The sequence below is a fragment of the Rosa chinensis genome, chromosome 1 (genome assembly GCF_002994745.2).
Source record: "Rosa chinensis cultivar Old Blush chromosome 1, RchiOBHm-V2, whole genome shotgun sequence".
NCBI classification, from domain to species: domain Eukaryota; kingdom Viridiplantae; phylum Streptophyta; class Magnoliopsida; order Rosales; family Rosaceae; genus Rosa; species Rosa chinensis.
In genome coordinates, this window is record NC_037088.1 from 17983260 (window position 1) to 18006608 (window position 23349).

At 38.9% G+C, this 23349-nt stretch overlaps 1 protein-coding gene, 1 long non-coding RNA gene and 1 other non-coding gene across 3 annotated transcripts; 2 read left to right on the forward strand and 1 right to left on the reverse strand.

Annotated features, from left to right (window-relative positions):
• Positions 1 to 838: 838 nt before the first annotated feature.
• Positions 839 to 9848, reverse strand: LOC121051252. Its single transcript, XM_040513424.1, has 2 exons — positions 8583 to 9848; positions 839 to 1610 (listed from the first exon to the last, which is right to left on the reverse strand). Exons 1-2 carry the CDS (start codon positions 9825 to 9827, stop codon positions 1608 to 1610), a joined length of 1248 nt encoding a protein of 415 aa, XP_040369358.1. The 5' UTR covers positions 9828 to 9848; the 3' UTR covers positions 839 to 1607.
• On the forward strand, positions 9586 to 9692 carry LOC112183168. Its single transcript, XR_002929759.1, has one exon. It is a non-coding gene; the product is annotated as a small nucleolar RNA R71 (small nucleolar RNA).
• A 12169-nt stretch (positions 9849 to 22017) lies between the features above and the next one.
• On the forward strand, positions 22018 to 22532 carry LOC121051254. Its single transcript, XR_005805403.1, has 3 exons — positions 22018 to 22099; positions 22260 to 22313; positions 22400 to 22532. It is a non-coding gene; the product is annotated as an uncharacterized LOC121051254 (long non-coding RNA).
• Positions 22533 to 23349: the final 817 nt, after the last annotated feature.

The window sequence follows — 23349 nt, forward strand, 5'->3', positions numbered from 1 at the left end:
TAAAATAAGACTATAAACAATCAAGGCACCAAGCCTTGGCAATGCTCGGCTTAGCTCACACCAAGCCTATTCAAAGCCACTAACTTGTAGCCTCAAGATGGGTATACACAAATGACTCGATGGATTTAATGTTTGGAGTGGATTTAAACTTAACAAAAAAGTAATAAAATGTAAAGCGATTAATAAAAATGCAAGGAAATTAAACTAGAAAGGTGTGAACAATATAATGGGAATGTCGGGTGCTAGGGAGGTTCCTTCACCCAAATCTCATGTGTCGGAAGCTAATCTAATGTAGATGCAAATTTCCTACTTTGGCGGTAGTCGTATCCAAGGCGGTTCAAGGCTCAAGGACCGAAATTCCCTTTCATGGTATTCCTACTCCGGTTCAAGGGTCGTAGGAACTCACTTGGCATGAATTAGAGCCGGTTCAAGGGTCTCTAATTCACATCAAGAGGCCTAAAGATCGAGGAATTAGACTACTAAGCGACCCGCCCGCGCATTCACGCAACGGGTGTAAATCACCATGCTTATAACCCTTCGAATACGAAATTGAAGGTTTCTAGCTTAAGAATTAGAGGGGGTCAAGCCTCTAACTCCATCCTAGACATGCTCAAAATACACACCCTAGAGTTGACTAGGCTCCTAGACATGCATTTTAATCCAACAAAAATTGATATAAGCATCCAACAAATTAAATTGCATCATGACATTAAAATAGGCATTCTTTACATAAAATTTGGACTAGGGCACACAACCCTAGCCCCCAACAACAAAACTACTCACTACCCATCACCAAACTAACATCAAAATACATAATTGAAAGAGAAAAAAGTGAAGAGAAGTAGAGAGTAACAAGAACAAGCCATAAATTGCTATAGAGCAATTATGGCTAGCCTTGATTTATGGCTCCCACTTTTACCCAAATTTGATGTTTATGAAGCTCTTGATGTTTGGGCTCCTCTTTGAATCTTGTGGAATTGATGAAGTCTTGTGGTGGAATAGTGAAGAAAATATAGAGAAATGGTTGGAGGTGGGTGGTTCGGTGAGAGAGAGAAAGGGGATGGGTGCGGCGCTGTGAGAGGTAGGTTATGTCTGATGGGATTTTTTTTTCAGCTTGCGGCTACTGTTGTTCTCTTTCTCTCGTTGCAAAGAGAAAGGGGTATATATATATGGCCTAGGTTAATTAACCTCTGTGTGTGTGGCTGTCAGCAAAGAGAAAAGAAGAATGCACGTGGGAGCTTGAAAGAAAGAAAAGAAATGTGCTCTGCCACGTGTCAAAACCTGATTGGTTTCTAACCAATCAAACAAATCACGTTGCATGGCTGCCTCCCTTCTTTGGTTGATTAGGCTTAATTAATCAAGTGATTAATTAAGCAATTAATCACTTAATTAATTAAGATGCAATTCTTTAGTAAACTTCTCAATTCTTTCTGTTTCTTCTCACTCTTCTCCATGCACTTCCGCATGTATTATCGGAGGCAATTAGATCCCGCTCTCATGATGGCATTGACTACGGTTTACCGTGTCGACCATTTCGTCCTTTTGTCGGAAACTCCATTTTGCTCAAATTTCGCATAATTTCTTCCATAATCCACAACTCCGCTTATTTACTACAAAATAAATAAAAAGGGATTAATTACATTATAATTGACACGGGGATTGCTTATTTATAGTGTTTTAGATATAATTACACGCATAGAAATGCGTGTAATCACACCCCCACACTTGAACTTTGCTTGTCCTCAAGCAAACTAAATGAAATATAATCCGAAAATCTACTAAGTCACAAACATAAAGATAATGTAGTATTAGCCTTTCCAACCATAACCCTCGGAGAACTAATTATGTAGATGACCATGAGTTCGACAAAGCATGACATAGAAATTATAAATTTGTAAGGCAATTAAGATGCACATGTAAGAAATGCTCAAGTATATGCATGTGTAAACCATGTGTCACATCAATCCACCATAATCAAATAGACACATAGAAGACCCGATATAACCCACTAAACTCACATAGGTTCACTAAATATTACCGCTCAAGTGTTTAGGGGCTATATGTATTTCACTCAAAAGCAATTTCACAACACGCGTCGCCATATGCTTGCTCTTCGATCTCATCTCCGCTGGGTAGCCCACAACATTCAAGATCAAGAGGTCTTTTATTTGGTTGTAATGGGGCTAAGGGTAAGTGGCTAATAGAAATGAAGGATAAGGAAATACAAAGTCCATAGAAATCGGTGAAGCAACTCTCTCTTGTAGAGATTTAAGACTTTTGCTTTCGAATGCTAAGTCACTCACTCTAAAACCCAATGTACAACCCACTAACTAAACTACGTTATACTCTCTTTTTTTTTTTTTTTCAAGACAACTCCTTTTTTTTTTTCTTTTCCTTTTTGCCTTCAACTTTTTTTTTATTTTCACAACTTCTTCTTCTTCTTTTTTTTTTTTTTTTTTTTTTGAAGCACTCAAACATAAAGTCTTTCTCTCGAATCGCTTCACCAACTACCATGGAAGGGTAGGATAAAAGTGTTTAGGCTAGGTAGGGATTTGTGGTGGTAATGAATAAAAAGGCTAAATAAATAAATAAGCTCAAAGTGGCAATCTAGTGGTAAATATTTTTGGGCACATGCTTCTTTGGCCATGGTGGTATATAGTCCTAATGCCTCCATCATTTCTATCATGTCGCAAGCTAAAAGTAGCCTCGAGAGGTCTCAAGCAAGTTCTAGATATGCAATGTCATGAAATTGTACACACATGAAAGAATAAGTGAATGAACGATGCATACACTATAGATATAGGCACAAAAGCTCACAAATAAGGGTATGCAAGTCAATCAAATTATCTATATGCTTCTCTAACTATGATGAACCAACCTAACCTTAGGCTATGTGCACACATATAGTCAAGCATAGATCACATATACACTTAATCACAAAACAAATTCGAAGTCCTAGATCATGCTTAGTCTATTCACAATCACAACAAGTTAAGTTCATGGCTCGTCATTGGGGTTGGAAAATGCATTAACCACTAAAATATAATTACATAAAGCTAATCTAAATATTTTTTTTTTTTTTTTTTTTTTTTTTTTTTTTTTTTTTTTTTAGGGCCATCCGAGCTCTCACCCCCACACTTAAAACCAACATTGTCCTCAATGTTGTAAAGTGAGCTCGAAAGCTAAAATCCGTGTCGGATTTAGGCATGAGAGTGAAGTTCGAGCAAAGACACAAAAATTAACTATGAAAATGAAAATCTAAATGCGGAGAAAAGATACGGAAAACTCCCTTTGTAGACACCTCCATTGCTCACAACCTTCGGAGAAGAAAATATGAGACACCAACCTCAAGGCACAAGGCCTTGACTTCCTTAACGTATGCTCTCAGCTAGCTCTAGGTGCTTATGAAAGATCGACTCCATTGAGAAATATATAGTGTCCAAAGAGCAATGCGTCACAAATAGGCCATCAAAGAATAAGGACAAGGGTCCTCCATTAAGCTCGTGGTCTTCATCCCATCAACTCATAACCCAAAATCATCCTCCATGACCTCCACACAAGAATTGTAGCTCAAAATATCTCCTTATTCTCCACACTCCAAGCACCTCCCAACCTCCCAAAAAGATGGCTAAATAGCCTTATTGATGCAAAATGAACAAGAAAGAATATCACATGTAATGCTAGGGTTGCCTCCCTAGCGAGCGCTTTGTTTAAGGACTTCATTGCCGGTCCATATGTCAAGGATGAGTCAAGGGACATCTTGGAGGGTGACCTCCTCCTCTTGAGTGTCAAATCTGGTGTCCAAGTAAGGTTTCAATCGATGCCCATTTACCTTGAAGGGTTCCCCACCATGAAGATTCTTGATTGTAATAGCACCATGAGGGAAAACTTCAACTACCTCAAAAGGTCCACTCCATCTAGACCTCAACTTCCCAGGAAATAACTTGAGCCTAGAATTGTATAGGAGAACTTTTTGCTTGGGAAGAAATGTCTTCTTCACTAAGTGTCGGTCATGTATCACCTTGGTCTTCTCCTTAAACAATTTGACACTCTCATATGCCTCTTCCCGGATCTCCTCCAACTCACAAAGATCAAGCTTCCGCTTCTCACCACTTGCTTCCAAGTCAAAATTCAAAAATTTGATAGCCCACATAGCTTTGTACTCAAGCTCGACCGGAAGGTGACAATTCTTTCCATAGCACAAGCGGAAAGGAGACATGCCAATAGGAGTCTTATATGCGGTTCGATAGGCCCACAAAGCATCATCAAGTTTAATAGCCCAATCCTTCCTAGAAGAGTTGACCATCTTTTCCAAAATTCTCTTAATCTCCCTATTTGACACCTCCACTTGACCGGAGGTTTGAGGGTGGTAAGGTGTGGCAACCTTATGCTTTACCCCATATTTCCTCAATAAAGCATCAAAAGTCCGGTTGATAAAATGTGTACCACCATCACTAATAATAATCCTAGGAGTCCCGAATCGAGAGAAAATATGCTCTTTCAAGAACTTGGTGACTACCTTAGAATCATTCTTCCGTGTGGCCTTGGCTTCAACCCACTTCGAAACATAATCAACCGCGACTATGATATATTCGTTCCCATGTGACTTCGGAAATGGTCCCATAAAGTCTATGCCCCAACAATCAAAAATCTCAACCTCCATAATATTAGTGAGAGGCATTTGGTCCTTGGAGGAAATATTCCCGGTCCTTTGACATCTATCACATTGAAGCACGAAAGAATGACAATCTTTAAACAAAGTAGGCCAAAAGAAACCGGACTGAAGGATCTTGAAAGCTGTCCTCCTCCCACCAAAATGACCTCCACATAAAGATGAGTGACACAATGAAATAATCTCCTGGGCCTCCCATTGAGGAATACATCGTCTAATCACCTGGTCTTTACCCACCTTCCACAAGTACGGGTCATCCCAAATATATGACCGAGCATCTCTAAGAAACTTCTTTCTGGCCTGTGCATCATAGTTATCCGGAATGAAAGTACAATTGCTAGCCCAATAGTTCACAAAGTCTGCAAACCAAGGCATCTCGGTGTCAACACGGAATAAGTACTCATCGGGAAAATGCTCAATCAATGGTATATCAGAAGAGTCTCCGCCATGCTCAAGTCTAGACAAATGATCTGCAACAAGGTTCTCTCTACCTGGCTTATCCTTGATCTCTATATCAAACTCCTGGAGTAATAACACCCAACGAATCAAACGGGGCTTGGCATCCTTCTTGCTCAACAAATATTTCAATGCCGCATGATCCGTGTGAACAATCACCTTACTCCCAAGAAGATAACTCCGAAACTTCTCCAATGCAAAAATAATAGCAAGAAGCTCCTTCTCGATAGTAGTGTAATGAACTTGAGCATCATTCAAAGTCCGGGAAGCATAATATATCACATGGAGTGCTCGCTCAATCCTTTGACCCAAAACAGCCCCCATAGCAAAATCTGAAGCATCGCACATCAATTCAAATGGTCTAGTCCAATCAGGTGCAATCATGATAGGTGCATGAGTCAACTTCTCCTTAAGTAGCTCAAAAGCCTGTAAGCACTCCGAAGTGAAATCAAATGGCACATCCTTGCCTAGCAGGTCACACAATGGCTTGGTGATCTTAGAGAAATCTGGAATAAAGCGTCTATAAAAGCCAGCATGCCCAAGGAAACTCCTAACTCCTTTCACATTCTTCGGTGGTGGTAAACTAGAAATTAACTCAATCTTCACCTTATCCACCTCAATGCCACGTGATGATACTACATGCCCTAACACAATACCCTCTTCCACCATAAAGTGGCACTTCTCCCAATTGAGCACCAAATTGGTCTCCTCACACCGTTTTAGAACAAGGGTCAAGTGTCGAAGACAATCATCAAAAGTATCTCCATGAATCGAGAAATCATCCATAAAGATCTCCATAAAGCGCTCAGTCATGTCATGGAACAATGCCATCATACACCTCTGAAAAGTGGCGGGTGCATTGCAAAGTCCAAAAGGCATCCTCCTATATGCAAAAGTACCAAACGGGCATGTGAAAGTAGTCTTCTCCTGGTCTTCCTTAGCAATAGCAATCTGATTATACCCTGAATATCCATCTAAGAAACAATAATGGCTATGACATGCTAATCTCTCCAACATGTGATCAATGAAAGGTAGTGGAAAATGATCCTTCCTTGTCGCTCCATTAAGCTTTCTATAATCAATACAAACCCTCCATCCATTCTGAACTCGCTGTGGCACATCTTCACCCTTTTCATTCTGCACTACTGTAATTCCTCCCTTTTTAGGGACAACCTGAACTGGTGAAACCCATGGCGAATCAGAAATCGGGAAAATAACTCCAACATCTAGAAGCTTAATAATCTCCTTCTTCACTACCTCCATCATGGGAGGATTCAACCTCCTCTGAGCTTCCCGAGTGGGCTTATACCCCTCCTCCAAGTAAATGTGATGCTGACACTTGGATGGACTGATGCCTTTAATATCGGCAATGGTCCAACCAATAGCTCTCTTATGCTCACGTAACACCCTCAGAAGTTTATCTTCCTCAACTTTACTCAACTTCGATGAGATAATAACCGGTAATGTGTTCTCCTCCCCTAGAAATGCATATCTCAAAGTCGAAGGTAAAGTCTTCAACTCCAATTCTGGTGGGGGTATCATATGAAGGAATAGGTGGTGTAGTAGAAGGTGGCAAAGGTAAAATTGGTGGAACACGTCTAGGCAAATATGGTGTCAATGCCTCTAAGTGTGCAATAGCCTCAATATGCTCCTTACTCTCAAATTCGATTCCACCTTGAGCAATGCAAGTCTCCATGTAATCCGTTGATGAATGCTCAATAAAGTTCTTCCCAACAATATCATCCATAACATCAATCCGGAAGCACTCATCAAGATGATATAATGGGCTCCTCATAGCATCAAAAATGCGAAACCCAATGGTAGTGTCAAATACTGTCATGGTGAGTAAACCCTTCTTAACATCAATCTTGACCCCGGCAGTCGCCATAAATGCTCTACCAAAAATGATAGGTAACTCATCATCATCATCCTCATAAGGAGGGTCCATGTCAAGTACAACAAAATCGGTCGGTACATAAATCTCATCTACCTTGACAAGAACATCCTCTACCACTCCACGAGGGTACTTGATACTCCTATCCGCCATCTTAAGCTTGATCTTTAGAGGCTTGATCGATTCCAATGACAAAGTCTTGTATACATCATAGGGCATAAGGTTAATGCTAGCCCCCAAGTCTAATAATGCTCGATCAAAGCTTCGTGACCCAATGGTACAAGGAATAGTAAAAGATCCGGGGTCACTAAGCTTAGGAGGCAACCTCCTTTGAAGTACGGCCGACACATGCTCACTCAAGTACACATCCTCATTCTCCACAAACTTCCTCTTATTAGTGCACATGTCTTTCAAGCACTTTGCATAGGCCGGAACTTGCTTGATGGCATCAAGTAATGGGATATTGATGTTAACGGACTTGAATAGCTCAATGAACTCTTGCTTTTGTATCTCCCTCCTCTTCTTTTGATCTTGAGCCCTCTTAACTTGTGGATATGGAAGTCTAGGCTCCGATGGAGTCAAATCAAGAGGTGGAGAAAAAGTGAGACTCCCCCTTGAACCCCTAAGGGTGGTAACCGTCCCACTAGGGTTCTTAGCCCTCAAGGCCTCGCTTAGTGTAGAATGGATCGGTCCACTCCTATCCCTAGAATCCAAAGGTATATGAGAATAGTCTTCCTCCTTATTACTTCCCCCTTGATGTTGTTCCTGATGCTCACTAGATGATGAAATAGGCAATGAACCATTAGAACTCAAATCTGAAGATGTAGTCCGATTAATAGAATGATCCCTAGAGGTGTTTTCGGCCAAACTAGGATCCGTAGCCTTCATGGCCTCACCTTGCTTAGTAGGGCCGGAACCTTCCTCATCCCTAGAACTCACTCTTGAAGATGAACCATGTGTATCAATAGAAGTAGATGAAGTAGCTTCCGCCTTATTCCTCCCCCTTTGTTGTAGATCCCTAGATGATGATAAAAGAGTAGTGGGGCCAAAATGCACATGCTTAGGCAGTGCGGATACAGAATTAGAAGCTTGAGACTTTGAAGATGTAGAATGAGATAAAGATGTCTTCCTTCCTTGTTCACCTCCGGGAAGTACATTTTCTTCCTCCCCGGCTTCCTTATCCACCCCCTTATTTCTTCCTTTTGTATACAAAGTCACATCACCCACTCCAATTTCCGGGGGTACATTTTCTTCCCCCCGGTTCCCATCCTCCTTTGAAATAAAAGTATGATGCATATGCACATTATCATTAGCAACATGACCAAGAGGTACATTTTCTTCCCCCTTGGCTCCATATGAATGCAACAAATTATCATCATCACTATCAATGCAATTTTCTACTAACACATGATCATCATCATTAGAATATGGAAATGAAGAGTGGGGATCATGTATAGGAGTGGGAACATATGTATCATAAGAATGTGATATGGGAGAGGTGGGAGCATACATATCATCATACACATTAAAATGGGAGCTAGGAGATGTAGGCATTCGTACCTTATTATCATAAATCCTCCCACTTCGAAGTGTAGTAATAGCCTTAGCTTGCTCATGTCTCGGATTTGGATCCGGTTGTGTAGGTAATGCACCTTGTGGGCGTGAACCAAGCTCTCTAGCTAATTGACCCATTTGAACTTCTAACTTTCCCACACTTTGAGCAAGAGAACTTTGACTTTGTGTAAGAACCGAAATATTTTGCTCCGTCTTCATTTGAGATTTGGTCAATGCGGTTAGTAACTCTTCCATATGGTTCTTTGTTGGCTCTTGAGTGGTATTAGGCACCCCTTGAAGAACTTGCCTATTTTGAAATCCGGGAGGTGCATTTTGTGCATGAGAACCATAAGAACCTCCATGAGAAGCACCAAATGAAGACCCTTGGCCATGAGAACCAAGAAATGAAGAATGTGGTCCTTGTTGCCCTCCATAAGAATAAACACCACCTTGTTGTGCACTAGAAGATCCTCCACTATCTCTCCATGAGAAGTTTGGGTGATTTCTCCACCCCGGATTATAAGTGCTTGAATAGGGATCATTCCTTGGTCGGTTTGGAAAACTACCAACCGCTTTAGCATGCTCATCAACAAAATCCGGATAGCTAGAGGCAAAATGACACTCACTAGTAGCATGTGTAGGTGACTCACAAAGTAGACATATTGATGAAGGCATAGAGGCGGCCTTTACATGATGTGTAGGATGCTCTTGAGCTTGAAGAAGTAGATCAAGCTTCCTCTCAAGCTTTCTATAATCCACACTAGAGCTCTCTTGGGCAACCCGTGTCTCATGAGTGCTCTTGGTGTCATAATATGGATCTTTCCTCAATCTTTCTCTCCTAGAGTCATGATCATCCCATTGCCTCGATTGTCGACCCAAGTGCTCAAGTATATCCCATGCTTCGGTTTGACCATGGCTATGAAGTGAACCTTGTGCGGCAACATCAACCCTCCTCCTCTCATGTGGCAACAAACCACCATAAAAACCGTCAATCATCATTGACTTAGTCAAACCATGATGGGGACATGCATTGCAAATATCCTTGTACCTATCCCATGCCTCCCAAAATGTCTCATGATCGCGTTGAGCGAAGAGTAAGAGCTCATGTCTCATGCTAGTGGTCTTGTGTGGTGGGTAGTAAGCATCCAAGAAAGTGTCTGTCAACTCATCCCATGATCGTATACTCCTTGGTTGTAGCTTCAAAAACCATCCCTTTGCATCATCTCTAAGTGAGAAAGGAAATAACCGCATCTTGAACTCACCTTCCGGAAGTCCACCCTTTGACATAGTGCTTACAATCGCCTCAAAATCTTGCATGTGGTTGATGGCCTTCTCGGATGCCATTCCACGGAAAATAGGTAAGATGCTCAATTGTTGTGGCTTGATCTCAAAGTCCACATCTCTATCCGGAAGTACTAAGCATGATGCCGTATTGGTCATGGAAGGTCTAGAGAACTCCCGAATAGGTCTTTCCGCCATCTCTCTAACCGGTGATCTAATCGGACTCGGTGAGGGATCTCTTGGAGGTACTCTTGGCCTTGGAGGTGTTTGTGAATGATGCCTTGGCCTTTGTCTAGGAAGTCTTTCCAAAGTGCGACCACTCCTCAAATTGATAGGTAGTAAAATATTGCTCATGCACCTATCAAAAACCACTAAAGCATTAAGCACCTCAATAATCAAATAAACACAAAATATTCACCAAGTTTACCAACCACAAAATTTGACAATTAATTTAGAGGGTAAGAAAAGAAGGAGACTTAACAAGTAGTGAAAAATAAAATTAAAAACTAAACAACGAAACAAAGAAACAAGAAATAAAAAATAAAAATAAAAATAAAAATAAAAGTATGCTAAAAGTGACCCTAAATGCCAATTACCAAGGGATTAAGATCCGAAGACCCTAATCCCCGGCAACGGCGCCATTGACTTGGTTCATAAACTCTTCGCAAGCGTACGAATCGTTGTCAAGTAAGGCAAGTAATTGGACCTTAGTTTATCGTACCTCGGGGATTAGGTGTTGGACCTAACCAAGATAATTGGCGGTAGGATACTAAAAGCACACAAGAAAAATAAAAAGTAAAATAAGACTATAAACAATCAAGGCACCAAGCCTTGGCAATGCTCGGCTTAGCTCACACCAAGCCTATTCAAAGCCACTAACTTGTAGCCTCAAGATGGGTATACACAAATGACTCGATGGATTTAATGTTTGAGAGTGGATTTAAACTTAACAAAAAAGTAATAAAATGTAAAGCGATTAATAAAAATGCAAGGAAATTAAACTAGAAAGGTGTGAACAATATAATGGGAATGTCGGGTGCTAGGGAGGTTCCTTCACCCAAATCTCATGTGTCGGAAGCTAATCTAATGTAGATGCAAATTTCCTACTTTGGCGGTAGTCGTATCCAAGGCGGTTCAAGGCTCAAGGACCGAAATTCCCTTTCATGGTATTCCTACTCCGGTTCAAGGGTCGTAGGAACTCACTTGGCATGAATTAGAGCCGGTTCAAGGGTCTCTAATTCACATCAAGAGGCCTAAAGATCGAGGAATTAGACTACTAAGCGACCCGCCCGCGCATTCACGCAACGGGTGTAAATCACCATGCTTATAACCCTTCGAATACGAAATTGAAGGTTTCTAGCTTAAGAATTAGAGGGGGTCAAGCCTCTAACTCCATCCTAGACATGCTCAAAATACACACCCTAGAGTTGACTAGGCTCCTAGACATGCATTTTAATCCAACAAAAATTGATATAAGCATCCAACAAATTAAATTGCATCATGACATTAAAATAGGCATTCTTTACATAAAATTTGGACTAGGGCACACAACCCTAGCCCCCAACAACAAAACTACTCACTACCCATCACCAAACTAACATCAAAATACATAATTGAAAGAGAAAAAAGTGAAGAGAAGTAGAGAGTAACAAGAACAAGCCATAAATTGCTATAGAGCAATTATGGCTAGCCTTGATTTATGGCTCCCACTTTTACCCAAATTTGATGTTTATGAAGCTCTTGATGTTTGGGCTCCTCTTTGAATCTTGTGGAATTGATGAAGTCTTGTGGTGGAATAGTGAAGAAAATATAGAGAAATGGTTGGAGGTGGGTGGTTCGGTGAGAGAGAGAAAGGGGATGGGTGCGGCGCTGTGAGAGGTAGGTTATGTCTGATGGGATTTTTTTTTCAGCTTGCGGCTACTGTTGTTCTCTTTCTCTCGTTGCAAAGAGAAAGGGGTATATATATATGGCCTAGGTTAATTAACCTCTGTGTGTGTGGCTGTCAGCAAAGAGAAAAGAAGAATGCACGTGGGAGCTTGAAAGAAAGAAAAGAAATGTGCTCTGCCACGTGTCAAAACCTGATTGGTTTCTAACCAATCAAACAAATCACGTTGCATGGCTGCCTCCCTTCTTTGGTTGATTAGGCTTAATTAATCAAGTGATTAATTAAGCAATTAATCACTTAATTAATTAAGATGCAATTCTTTAGTAAACTTCTCAATTCTTTCTGTTTCTTCTCACTCTTCTCCATGCACTTCCGCATGTATTATCGGAGGCAATTAGATCCCGCTCTCATGATGGCATTGACTACGGTTTACCGTGTCGACAATTTCGTCCTTTTGTCGGAAACTCCATTTTGCTCAAATTTCGCATAATTTCTTCCATAATCCACAACTCCGCTTATTTACTACAAAATAAATAAAAAGGGATTAATTACATTATAATTGACACGGGGATTGCTTATTTATAGTGTTTTAGATATAATTACACGCATAGAAATGCGTGTAATCAAATGTGTTTGTAATTAAAATTAATTTTTTTTTATCTTATGTCCACGCACATCCATCAATGGAATATATACAAACGTGATGTGAAAAAATAAGCACGTTTCGCGGTTGCCACGCCATCGGTCAACCAATAAAACATATAAGTGACTACGGTTGACCAATCCGATCGGATTCGAAAATATGGTGAAATTGGCTAAATTTTTTACCACACTCATAATTTATTGTAATAAACTCATCCAACAGTCGGTTTCTCATTTTCTTTGAATTGCTATATGTAGCTCTTTGGAGTGTATGATGTATAAATATAGATTTATAAAAAGTTAGTGTCTTTAAAAATTTATTTATCAATAAATTAGTATCTATATATAAATATAAATTTTTTTGGGTACAATATAATTATATAGATATGTTATCTTTGGTTGTATTTGATCATTATCCATTGAATTTCCAAAGCTTGATTAAAAAAAAAAATACTTGTGTCTTTAAATATTTATTTATAAATAAAGCCCGCAAGGCCCGGCCCAAAAAAGATCAGCAATTAATTCCTCCACATCGATAACAAAGATCATGCTGATTCTGGTGGCAGTGGGCCGGACCAGTGTTCCTTTCAACTCGGGCTTGCTGAGTTATGGCATCATGGTTCCTACCACATGGGCCTTGGCCACATGGAGCTTGATTACATGGCCTCTTGGGCTTTGGCCAAGTGGCAGACGGTCATATGGGCAAATTTCGTTCTGCCAATCATGTCTTGCTTCAAGCAAGAAAATGGTCATCTGATGGTGAAAGTGCTCTTCCAGAGCAACCCAAGGAGTCTGTATATCCTCTTCATCGGATACTCAACTTGGAGTGTTTACTCCATATGTTTCCTTTTTGAAAATTATGGCACTCATATTAAAAGCCTCAATGACGACATTGTTAGCATTGATTGTTGATCTCATCTTCTTTGCAGTCAGATAAATTTTCACACCTTGAGTTGACTTTAGATAGTTTCTTCTGGAGACCTCCAAAGCAACAAAGTCAAACATGTTGATATTTGACATTTCTTACAGGAAAGGAACAAATAATATTAGTGCTTTAGGTAATATCATCCATAAGCAAGTAATGAGAACTTCAGGTTCTATAACATGGTATGAAAAATCGGATTAGACATGTAAAATCTACTGGTTTTATCATGTGTGGTGAATTTATGAAAGGAAACTTCAAGTTTCTTAAACGGCATTATTGAAACTACAAGTTCGATTTATATATGAACTACGGGTTCATTTAGAACTTCTAGTTCATTAGGTACCTGCATTTTCTACACATATATTCTAGTGCGAAAATTTAGACAAGTAACACAATAATATTGAATAAAGTAAATTGTAATAATATCTCACAAATTGGATAAATGGAAATCATAAATCAATTGAGATGTTAATTGCATGCTAGTAATATAACAGATTAATTATCACACAATTATGTGAATAAATGCTTCTGGCAATTAATTACACATATTAAATATGGTGAATCTATTTACAATATCAAATCATTTTTCCTTTTATTTGATTCTGATGGACCAAAGGAGTGGGCTTGATAATGAAGCCTATCAGACTTAGTCTGCGGCCTCGTGACCTAGGCTTTCATGCGCTAGTCAAAGAGTATGTGAAGCCTGCTGGGCTGCTAGGTCCTGCAGAGGGAGAGTGAGACTGCTAGGCTTAGGCTAGTCTGCCAAGGAATGAAAAGTTATTACTCAACCCTTTCGGTAACTCCAATTGAATACGACCAGGTAAGGGAAGATGAGGTTTAGGTGGAGCGAGGCTCGCTTAAGTACACGGCCTCATCTGAAACTTTCTAGACATCGCATCCAACTGGATGAGCCTAGTTTGAGAAGATTCATAACTTTTGTCATGATAACATGTAGTAAGCTTCTATTCTGGCCTTGCAACTTGGGCCTGAGCTTCTGGATCAAATTTGTTGTTATGACTTTGGGCTTGATTTGAGCTTCTGACTCAGCCTCTATTAATATTCACAATTATAACATAACCAAATTCAATATATGTTATTAAATCGTAACATAAATAAATTAATGCAGTGGTTATATACCTAAGGAAATGGGTTTAAATCCCATTAATGCTTCTGGCATTACGTACAAGTAATAAATTTGGCAAATGCTTCTGGCACAATGTTTATGTAATAATCGCGTAATAATTTAGCCCATGATGCTTCTAGCATAAAGAATTATAATGGTAGATTCAAATTTGCGTAACCAAAAATTAAGCCCATAATTCACGCAATACACAATATTCAGATGTAGTAATAAAAGATACATTGTGAAATTGTTATGGCAATTATTTTGGATAAATGTCAATCAAAACAAAAACATGAATTGAATCAATTGATCAATTACCAATTAGATGGAGTTGAATCTGCTTCCAGCAGTATTAATATTAAATGGTGTTGATAATTACTAATTGGCCATAATGGCACAGTGGACAACATGCTGGGCTGGTACACACTGTGGCTGGGTTCGAATCCCAGAAATAGCAAAATTTATTTTTGCATGATTGATTGATACTCTCTAGTTGTGAATTGGTGATACTGGACCAAATGCTAGAAATAGCTACAGCCAAAGTATCCTTTTTTTTTTTTTTTCTTTTCCAATCAAACAATCCAAAACATGAACAGGTATATATATTCTAAATAAAACAATCAGAATTTAGGGTTCATGCATCATGGAGGATTTTTCATGTTCAATCAATAGGCTCAATAAACATGAATATAAAATTAGATTTTGGAAAACATTACTTGATGAAGAGCGGATGAATCTTCAGTTTATATGTGCAGAACTGAGAAGGTTGTCTTCTTAGCCAATCCAAGAGCTATTCGCCTCTTTTGGTAGGAAATCCCTAATCTTAAAGCTATTCGATCCAAATCTTAGAGCTAGTCATGAACACGGAGCAGATTCTCTTCTGAAGAGCTCTCACTTCGAATGGTGTACAGGTCCCAAAACGACTCCAATAGAGCTGAAATTTGGAGGTCAGATAGAAGAGGCAGAGACGAACAACTTTGGTGAAGGAAAGATTTTGATCTGAGGTCCTGATGAAGAGGTTTCAGGGCGTGCAAACAGGCTGTAGCAGGGGTTTTTTTTTTCTCTAGCTAGGGCTTGGGTTAGAGTTTCGTGCTGATAACGTATTGTAAAACAGAAAAATTTTTGAGAGAGAGAGAGAGAGAGAGAGTTTGGACACAGAGAATCAGATTGTATCCATTCATCTCACCATGAGGGGGTTTATATAGGAGTACATGATGTATACAAATAGGCAACGTTTAATAGCAACGTCAATTACTCCTATTCACAATCCTATCAATCACTAATCTATAGTGAAAGATATATATGACTCTCCATCTATTTACATGATATTAGCCATAATTATTTACAACAAAAACATGCTTATAAACTACTGAATCAAGGCTCTCCAAAATTCCCATGTTTTTGACATATACCTGAAAAGATGCTACAGCAATGGCCTTTGTGAGCGGGTCTGCAAGTTGAGCAAGAGTACCGATCTTAATTATTTCTATCTCATGGTTTCTCACATTTTCTCTAACTGCATAATACTTCACATCTATATTTCTTAAAGCTGTTGACATTCTGTTGTTCTTAGCAAAGAACACTGCAGCTGCATTATCGCAGTAGATTTTCAAAGGTCTCTCAACTGAATCCACTACCTTGATTTCATTCAAGAAATTTCTAAGCCATAAGGCTTGTCCAGTGGCATCGTGAATGGCTACATATTCAGCCTGCATAGTTGAAGTAGCTGTCAGAGATTGCCTTACACTTCTCCATGAGACTGCACCACCTGCCAACATATAAATGTATCCTAAAGTAGATTTTAGATCATCAATACAACCCTTATAGTCAGAATCTGTGTAACCAATTACTTCCAGTTCCTGATCTTCAACCCTTCGATATACTAGCATATAATTTTTAGTCTTTTGCAAATACCTGAGCACCTTTTTACCTGCAACCCAATGTTCATTCCCGGGATTGGACTGATATCTTGACAACACACCAACTGAAAATGCAATAAACACACTTGAGCGTACATGAGACTCCCAACCGACCTTGCATAGGGTCTCTTATCCATCTCTTTCTTTTCCAATGAATTCTTTGGACATTGTCCATAATGTAGCTTGTCTCCTTTTGACATAGGTGACTCACCTTCCTTACAGGTTTCCATTGCAAACCTCTTAAGTACCCTGTCAATGTAGCTTCTTTGAGATAATCCCAATGTTTTCTTTTCTCTGTCCCTCTTAATCTCTATACCAAGTACAAAAGCTGCCTCTCCCATATCCTTCATATCAAAATTTTTCAACAAAAAATTCTTGGTTTCTCTTAGCAAGTTTAGGTCACTACTTGCCAACAATATGTCATCAACATATAAGATCAGAAAAATAAACCTGCTCCCACTGATCTTCATATAAATGCATTCATCTAGCTTATTTTCCACAAATCCAAAAGAACTAATTACTAAATCAAATTTAAGGTACCACTGCCCTAGATGCTTGTTTCAAACCATTAATCGATTTCTTTAATTTACATACCTTTTCATTCTGTCCTTCTGCAGTAAAGCCTTCAGGTTGCATCATATATATGTCTTCATCTAAATTTCCATTTAGAAAAGCTGTTTTGACATCCATCTGATGAAGCTCAAGATCGAAGTGTGCCACTAAAGCCATCAAAATTCTGAAAGCATCTTTTGTAGACACAGGTGAGAAAGTTTCTGTATAATCAAAACCCTCCTTTTGAGTGAAACCTTTGGCAACCAATCTTGCCTTGTACCTTTCTATATTTCCCCTGGAATCTTTCTTAGTTTTGAACACCCATTTACACCCAACTGGCTTGTACCTTTCTGGTCTGTCGACTAAATCCCACACATTGTTAATTTCCATTGATTTTAACTCTGATTGCATAGCCTCAACCCATTTGTCTGCATGTGAAGACTTAATTGCCTGAGAGTAAGACATTGGATCTTCTTCTTCTCCTAAATCGAAGTCTGCTTCTGTTAAGAATGAGGTTTCATAATAGTCTGGTATTGCTGATCTTTTTTCCCTTGGTGATCTTCTCAATGGTGCTTGTGGTTGTTGTTGTGGCTGTGGTTCGACTTGCTCTTGTTGTTGAACTATGTTATTAGGTTGCTGAGGCTCAATAAGTGGTTTTGGATGTTGCAAAATATCATTGTGGCCATCATCTTGTAGAGCTGCATCATGGTTGTTGATCACTGCTTCTGCTAGAGGTATGACGTTTTGCATATCTTGATCATCATTATGATTTGGTGCCTCAGTGTTGATGCCTTCGTCGTTGCAGTAAACTAGCCATTCAATTGTATTTTCTGTTTCCATATTTTCTGGTTCAAGCTCATTATCTCCTGCAGTTTCTGAATCATCTAGCTCATCAATAAAAACTGCTATATTGGTTTCCAGAATCCTTGTACCACTATTAGGACTTTAAAACCTATATCCCTTAGACTTATTTAGGTAACCAATGAAAAATACACTCGAGGTTCTTGAGTCTAGCTTCTGTTGTTGAGGATTGTATATTCTTGCTTCAGCTCTAGAGCCCCACACATGGAAGTGATGCAAACTTGGTTTCTTGTTGAACCATAACTGAAAAGGTGTCTTGTTTTCCACTGATTTGCTTGGGGTCCTGTTGCAAATATAGTTGGCTGTTTTCAATGCTTCTCCCCACAAATATCTAGGCAAACCGGATTTGCAAATCATGCTCCTCACCATGTTTATCAAGGTTCTATTCCTCCTTTCTGCAACTCCATTCTGCTGTGGGGTACCTGGTGTGGTGTATTGTGCTTTAATTCCACATTCTTCAAAATAAAGAGCAAAGGGACCTTTATTTTGTCCTGATTATGTATATCTGCCATAAAACTCTCCACCTCTATCTAATCTAACAACCTTAATCACCTTATCTAGTTGCTTCTCCGCCTCTGCCTTAAAAATTTTAAAAGCTTCCAAAGCCTTTGATTTTTCAGAAATTAGAAAAACTTGACAATATCTCGAGAAATCATCAATAAAAGTAATAAAGTACTGATTTCCGCAGATAATTTTATGAGGAAAAGGGCCACAAATGTCAGTATGTATAAGTTCTAATAGCTCTTGACTCCTAATTGAACCTTTCTTTCTAAGATTGGTAGTTTTCCCCTTAAGACACTCTATGCAGACACCAAAATCAGAAAAATCTAAAGGAGGCAAGATATTTTGTTTTACTAAAACTTTTAATCTTTCTTCTAAAATATGCCCCAACCGTTTATGCCAAAGAAAAGCATATTTTTCATTTAATCTAGGTCTCTGAAAACCAATTGTTTTCTATGTTCACTATGCCAAAAAGTGCATCAGACGACACACTTCAGACGACATAAGTTTTGTTTTATGTCGTCTGAGTTTTTCAGACGACATAATTTTTTTTTCTGTCGTCTGAATATACACTAAAACCATACTGGTTTAATTTGGAAAAATGGTGAGCATTCAGACAACACATTTGTGTAGTTGTAGAAGGTGGTGATTTCCTATCTCAAATTTGGATAAATGGTGAGCATTCAGACAACACATTTATGTAGTTGTAGAAGGTGGTGATTTCCTATCTCAAATTTGGATAAATGGTGAGCATTCAGACAACACATTTATGTAGTTGTAGAAGGTGGTGATTTCCTATCTCAAATTTGGAGGGATATCCAAAAATTGATTTGGTACTTTTCCCTCTCAAATAACCAAGCCCTAATTGACTAGAAAATATTGTGACATTCAGACAACATTTAAATGTTGTCCGAGTGTGGAGCTTCTTTTAAAATTTTCTAATTATTTTGACCTGTGCTTATAGAGATCGACCTCGACCCTTCACTCATTCTCTCTCCTTCTCACTCGGGCTCTCTCAGCTCGACCTAGAAACCGTGAGGAAAACTCAAACACGAGCCCTCTCTCCTTCTCACTCAGCTCTCTCAGATCTCGATTCTCACTCTCTCGATCCTTTGTTGGCTAAGATTGAACTTCTTCATCATATTTCTATCAAATCTGGCCACTTCAGTAGAAGATCTACCAACTCTCTTCTCCTTCTCTCTCGTGTCTTTCCAAACCCTACTCTCCCTCTCCCTCTCCCTCTGTCTGAGTCTCCGAATATCACATTCTCTCTCTACAATCCTCTCCGTCTCTCTCTGAAATTGACGGAGATGAAGTCTATCTGCGCCACAATTTCTTACGGGAGACGATGGAGCCGCCCCAGTAGGGTCTGGCAAGCCTCCGTGAAAGCATATAGCCGCCAAGGAGAACGAGTCTACGCCTTCAGATCTCCTCTATATGGCCTTGGATTCGAAGCCTTCGCCAGCGGCCAAGTTGAATAGTCTGTTGCCGCCACGGCCTTGAGATGCTTCCTGAGAACTCCGTCCATGGAGCCTTTGGAGAAAGTTGAGAACTTTGGCCGTCTTGCTCATTGGTTTTTTTCTCTGGCCAAATCAAGGTACAATTTTATTCACTTACACTGTGAATCTAGGGTTCTATGGTTGAGTTTTTCGTTTTTGATCACTAATTTGGGCGATCTATGGTTATTTGTTTATTATACTTGAAAGTTCTTCAATTCTTCCCATGCTTTTCTTTATCAATTTTGATGCGATTGTTCTGGGTTTTCTGGGTTGTGTTTGAGGGTTCGTGTGTATTGCTATTGATCAAAACAGAGCTTTAACTATCTATAGTATCTGTAATGGGTTTGCTTTCCATTGTTTAGTTTCGTTTTAGTTTTAGTTTTAGCAGCACTGCATAACTGGGTTTGAGTCTCTATATTTTCATATCTGTCTTGATATTGGTTTACGGAAAGTTAAGAATTGAGATGGGTATTTGATGGGTTTGGGCTGAGTGTGAGTATTTCTTGAGATTGAAATACATATGCATTTGTTCTGATCCTTTTGTCTTTGCTGATTCATCTAGAATGGCACAAAAGACTCAATCAGCAAGCTAGTGTCAGACTCAATTTTCAGTAGATTTACTAGACTGCACTGGTAATCTTCTTGCTCTGTAGTGAAATCCATACGTTTCTGAAAAAAAGATAGTGCTACTGTCTACATTTTGGTTTAAATAATGCTTTTCAGTTTCTGAGTTCATTCTCGACGAGGTATGCGTAATTCTGAGGTCACTACTTCGATATGTTACTTTTTGGCATTATTCATTTGTATGTGCTGACTATAATTTGTCATTGGAAATCTCTAGTTGATTACTTGTTGAGTTACGGCCCGTATTCAATTTTTGTTTATATACTAGTATAAAATGTAGCTATACCGGCCTATTACATGGGATTTAACGAGTTGGGAAAGTTGAAGATGATATAGCTATACTGTACTAACTAAAATGAGATTGATGATTTTTTGAAAAAGACGAAAGTGGAAAGGTTCAAGCTGAACCTGAAATGCATACTGGATAGTTTGAGCTGTTGTTTGCATTGGGTACATACCTCCAAAAGTATCAATCATATCTCATTTTTCATTTCTCCCTGAGATTGGTTGTTTGACCTTCCTAGATATGGATCAATTTCCATGTGACTAAACAAAATTGATATATCTATAGCTGTTAATTAATGGAGGTTATGGTGATAATATTTTATAATCTTTTTCATCAGCTTATTGTGTTTGAACGTGTATATTTAATTTTTGCTTGCAATAGCCTGCTTCTGTAATTGATTTCCGTGGTTGCAGGACTGCAATTTTTATTTATTTACTTTTTTGTGTTTCAGGGGTCTGGTTAGGGTACTCCTGTGACTATCTTGTGGATTTTTTTGTTACAAGTAATTATTTCAGCTCCTGCATCATCTTTAAATGCAGATTGTTTTCTCTGACCTTTGCTATTTGTGATCGGTTGCACTGCTGGTAGTGAGAGTGTTTTCCTATAAAGGCCTGCATCATATCATAGTGCTGGTTCCCATTTGTGGCCTATTAGAAATCCTAGTAGCTTGGCAATATTCATGGTTGATAAAATTTTACTACTTGTATCATGGTTGCATCAGCTCTTATATTTGGGTCAGTTATTTGGAGAATGGGAAAGTCTCAGACATCAATATAAGACAGATCGAAATTTGAAAGTGAGGGGGAGAGTCTTTCAAGGACACATCGAAACAAAGAAGAGGGGGAAAAAATGCGCTGTACTTAATTTCGGGTTTCCCTCTCCCCAACTTTCAGTTTTTCAGGTTCCCACTCCCCATTTTCAGATTTTTAGGTTCCCTCCTCTCCAATTTCCAGCTTCCCTCTTCAATTGAAACCCACCACAACAACATAAATGTTGTTTCATTCACTCTATTTCTACTTTTCAGTTCTAATAGAAAAAAAACATTTCGAGCTGAAACCTAATTTTGTTCAACTCATTTGTTATACTAATTTGTACCATCTGTTATTTTGTTTGGTTGCTCCTAATGAAAGACCTCTTTTTTTTTTTGGGTAAACAGTCCACGTAATACATATCAATCTGCCATGGGAAAGCAAGCTATGGGAATTTAAGTCACTAACTATCAGTTCTGAATGGTGTGATTTGGTTCTTGTCATTGTAAATTATGTATTGTTGTTGTATGTTACAGTTGACTAGAAAAAAAAAATTAACTCACCTTGTTGGTCCACTCAGGGTACACTGGCTCATGTTCAGTACTACCCTCAGAAGCCGCTTGTCATTACACGAGCCATGGAGCATCTTCACTTCAGGCAACTTCCAGCTGGAATTGTAAATATCTCTCTTTCTTTTAGTTTCTCATTTCTTTTCTTTGGACGTCTAGACGGAGCAAATACGATGGTGAAAATTTGTTTTTGGAGTACTTTATGTTTTTGCTGCTACTGCTCATGTTATTGCTGGACGCCATTCTAAGATTTGATACGGATTTCAGGGTTTGTGACATGGTTCTTATGATAAATTGGATGATGATGGTCTTGCACCTCCTGTAAGTACATGGGAATTTGTTTACTTTCTTACCTGGTACCTTAAACTATATTTTCTAACCAACTTTCTTTTTTATAATTACTTTAGGGTGAGGATGTTATCATAAGGAAGACCACTCTCATTGCTCCTAAGGAGGCTCAGCAGCAAGCTTCTTCGTGTTACTCACGACGTGACCATTGTATAAGCTTATGGCATAGTGAAACCGGGATTATGGACCAGGTAAGCTTTATTAAAATGACTCTTCTCTTATGTTTGAAAAAGTTATCTCCAAATAGAAAACTGTGTTGTCTATTTCCTGGACTCGAATATAATTTGACCTATTACAATGTTGAATATCCAAACCTCCCAAGTAGATGCTTCTTGCACTATATCATTACCCTCCTTTCTCCATTTATGCATCTTTCAACACTGAAACCTGCTTTCTGCTTTATACTTTGTATCCGGTTTAGTGTGTTAGCATAATGCCTATAACATTTCATTGAAATCAGAGTAGTTTAGGTTAGGTTTTTATTTTTGTTTTGGTTTCTGGTCAGAGTTGTAATTGATCTGTTTTGTGTTCATTAGTTAAGTTGTTTTTCGATCTTCTGTGGGTAATGAGTCCTGCTTCCCTATCTTCAAGTGACTAATTCATTGTTTGCAGGGCAAAGTTTGTGTGAGCTTTAAGTTTCACATCAGTTTTTGGATATGAGCAGTTTCAAGGTTACCTGAACTTGTGATTGAAGATATTGGGAATCAGATTAAGCAACTGCAAACCTACAAGGTGCAGTAGATTGAATTACTTAACTAGAATTGTTGAATTGTAATTTGTTACACTTCTTTCTTAAAGATTCTATATTTATGGCAATCATTTTGCATGCTAGGCTGCATTTTTGACATTTGTTATCAACTGATTATAGAGTACGGTAGCACATGTGGAAGTCACCTAAATTGTTTGTGCAGTTGGATATAATTCATGTATAAGATTATGATTTGCTCAGTTTTCTCAGGTATAGCTGCACCAGCTCCAGGACAGGCACGTCTTTTACTTCCTGCTAATT

Excerpts from the sequence above, each read along its gene's own strand:
- LOC121051252 (XM_040513424.1), bottom strand. The coding sequence starts at position 9,827 with ATGCGGTTATTTCCTTTCTCACTTAGAGATGATGCAAAGGGATGGTTT.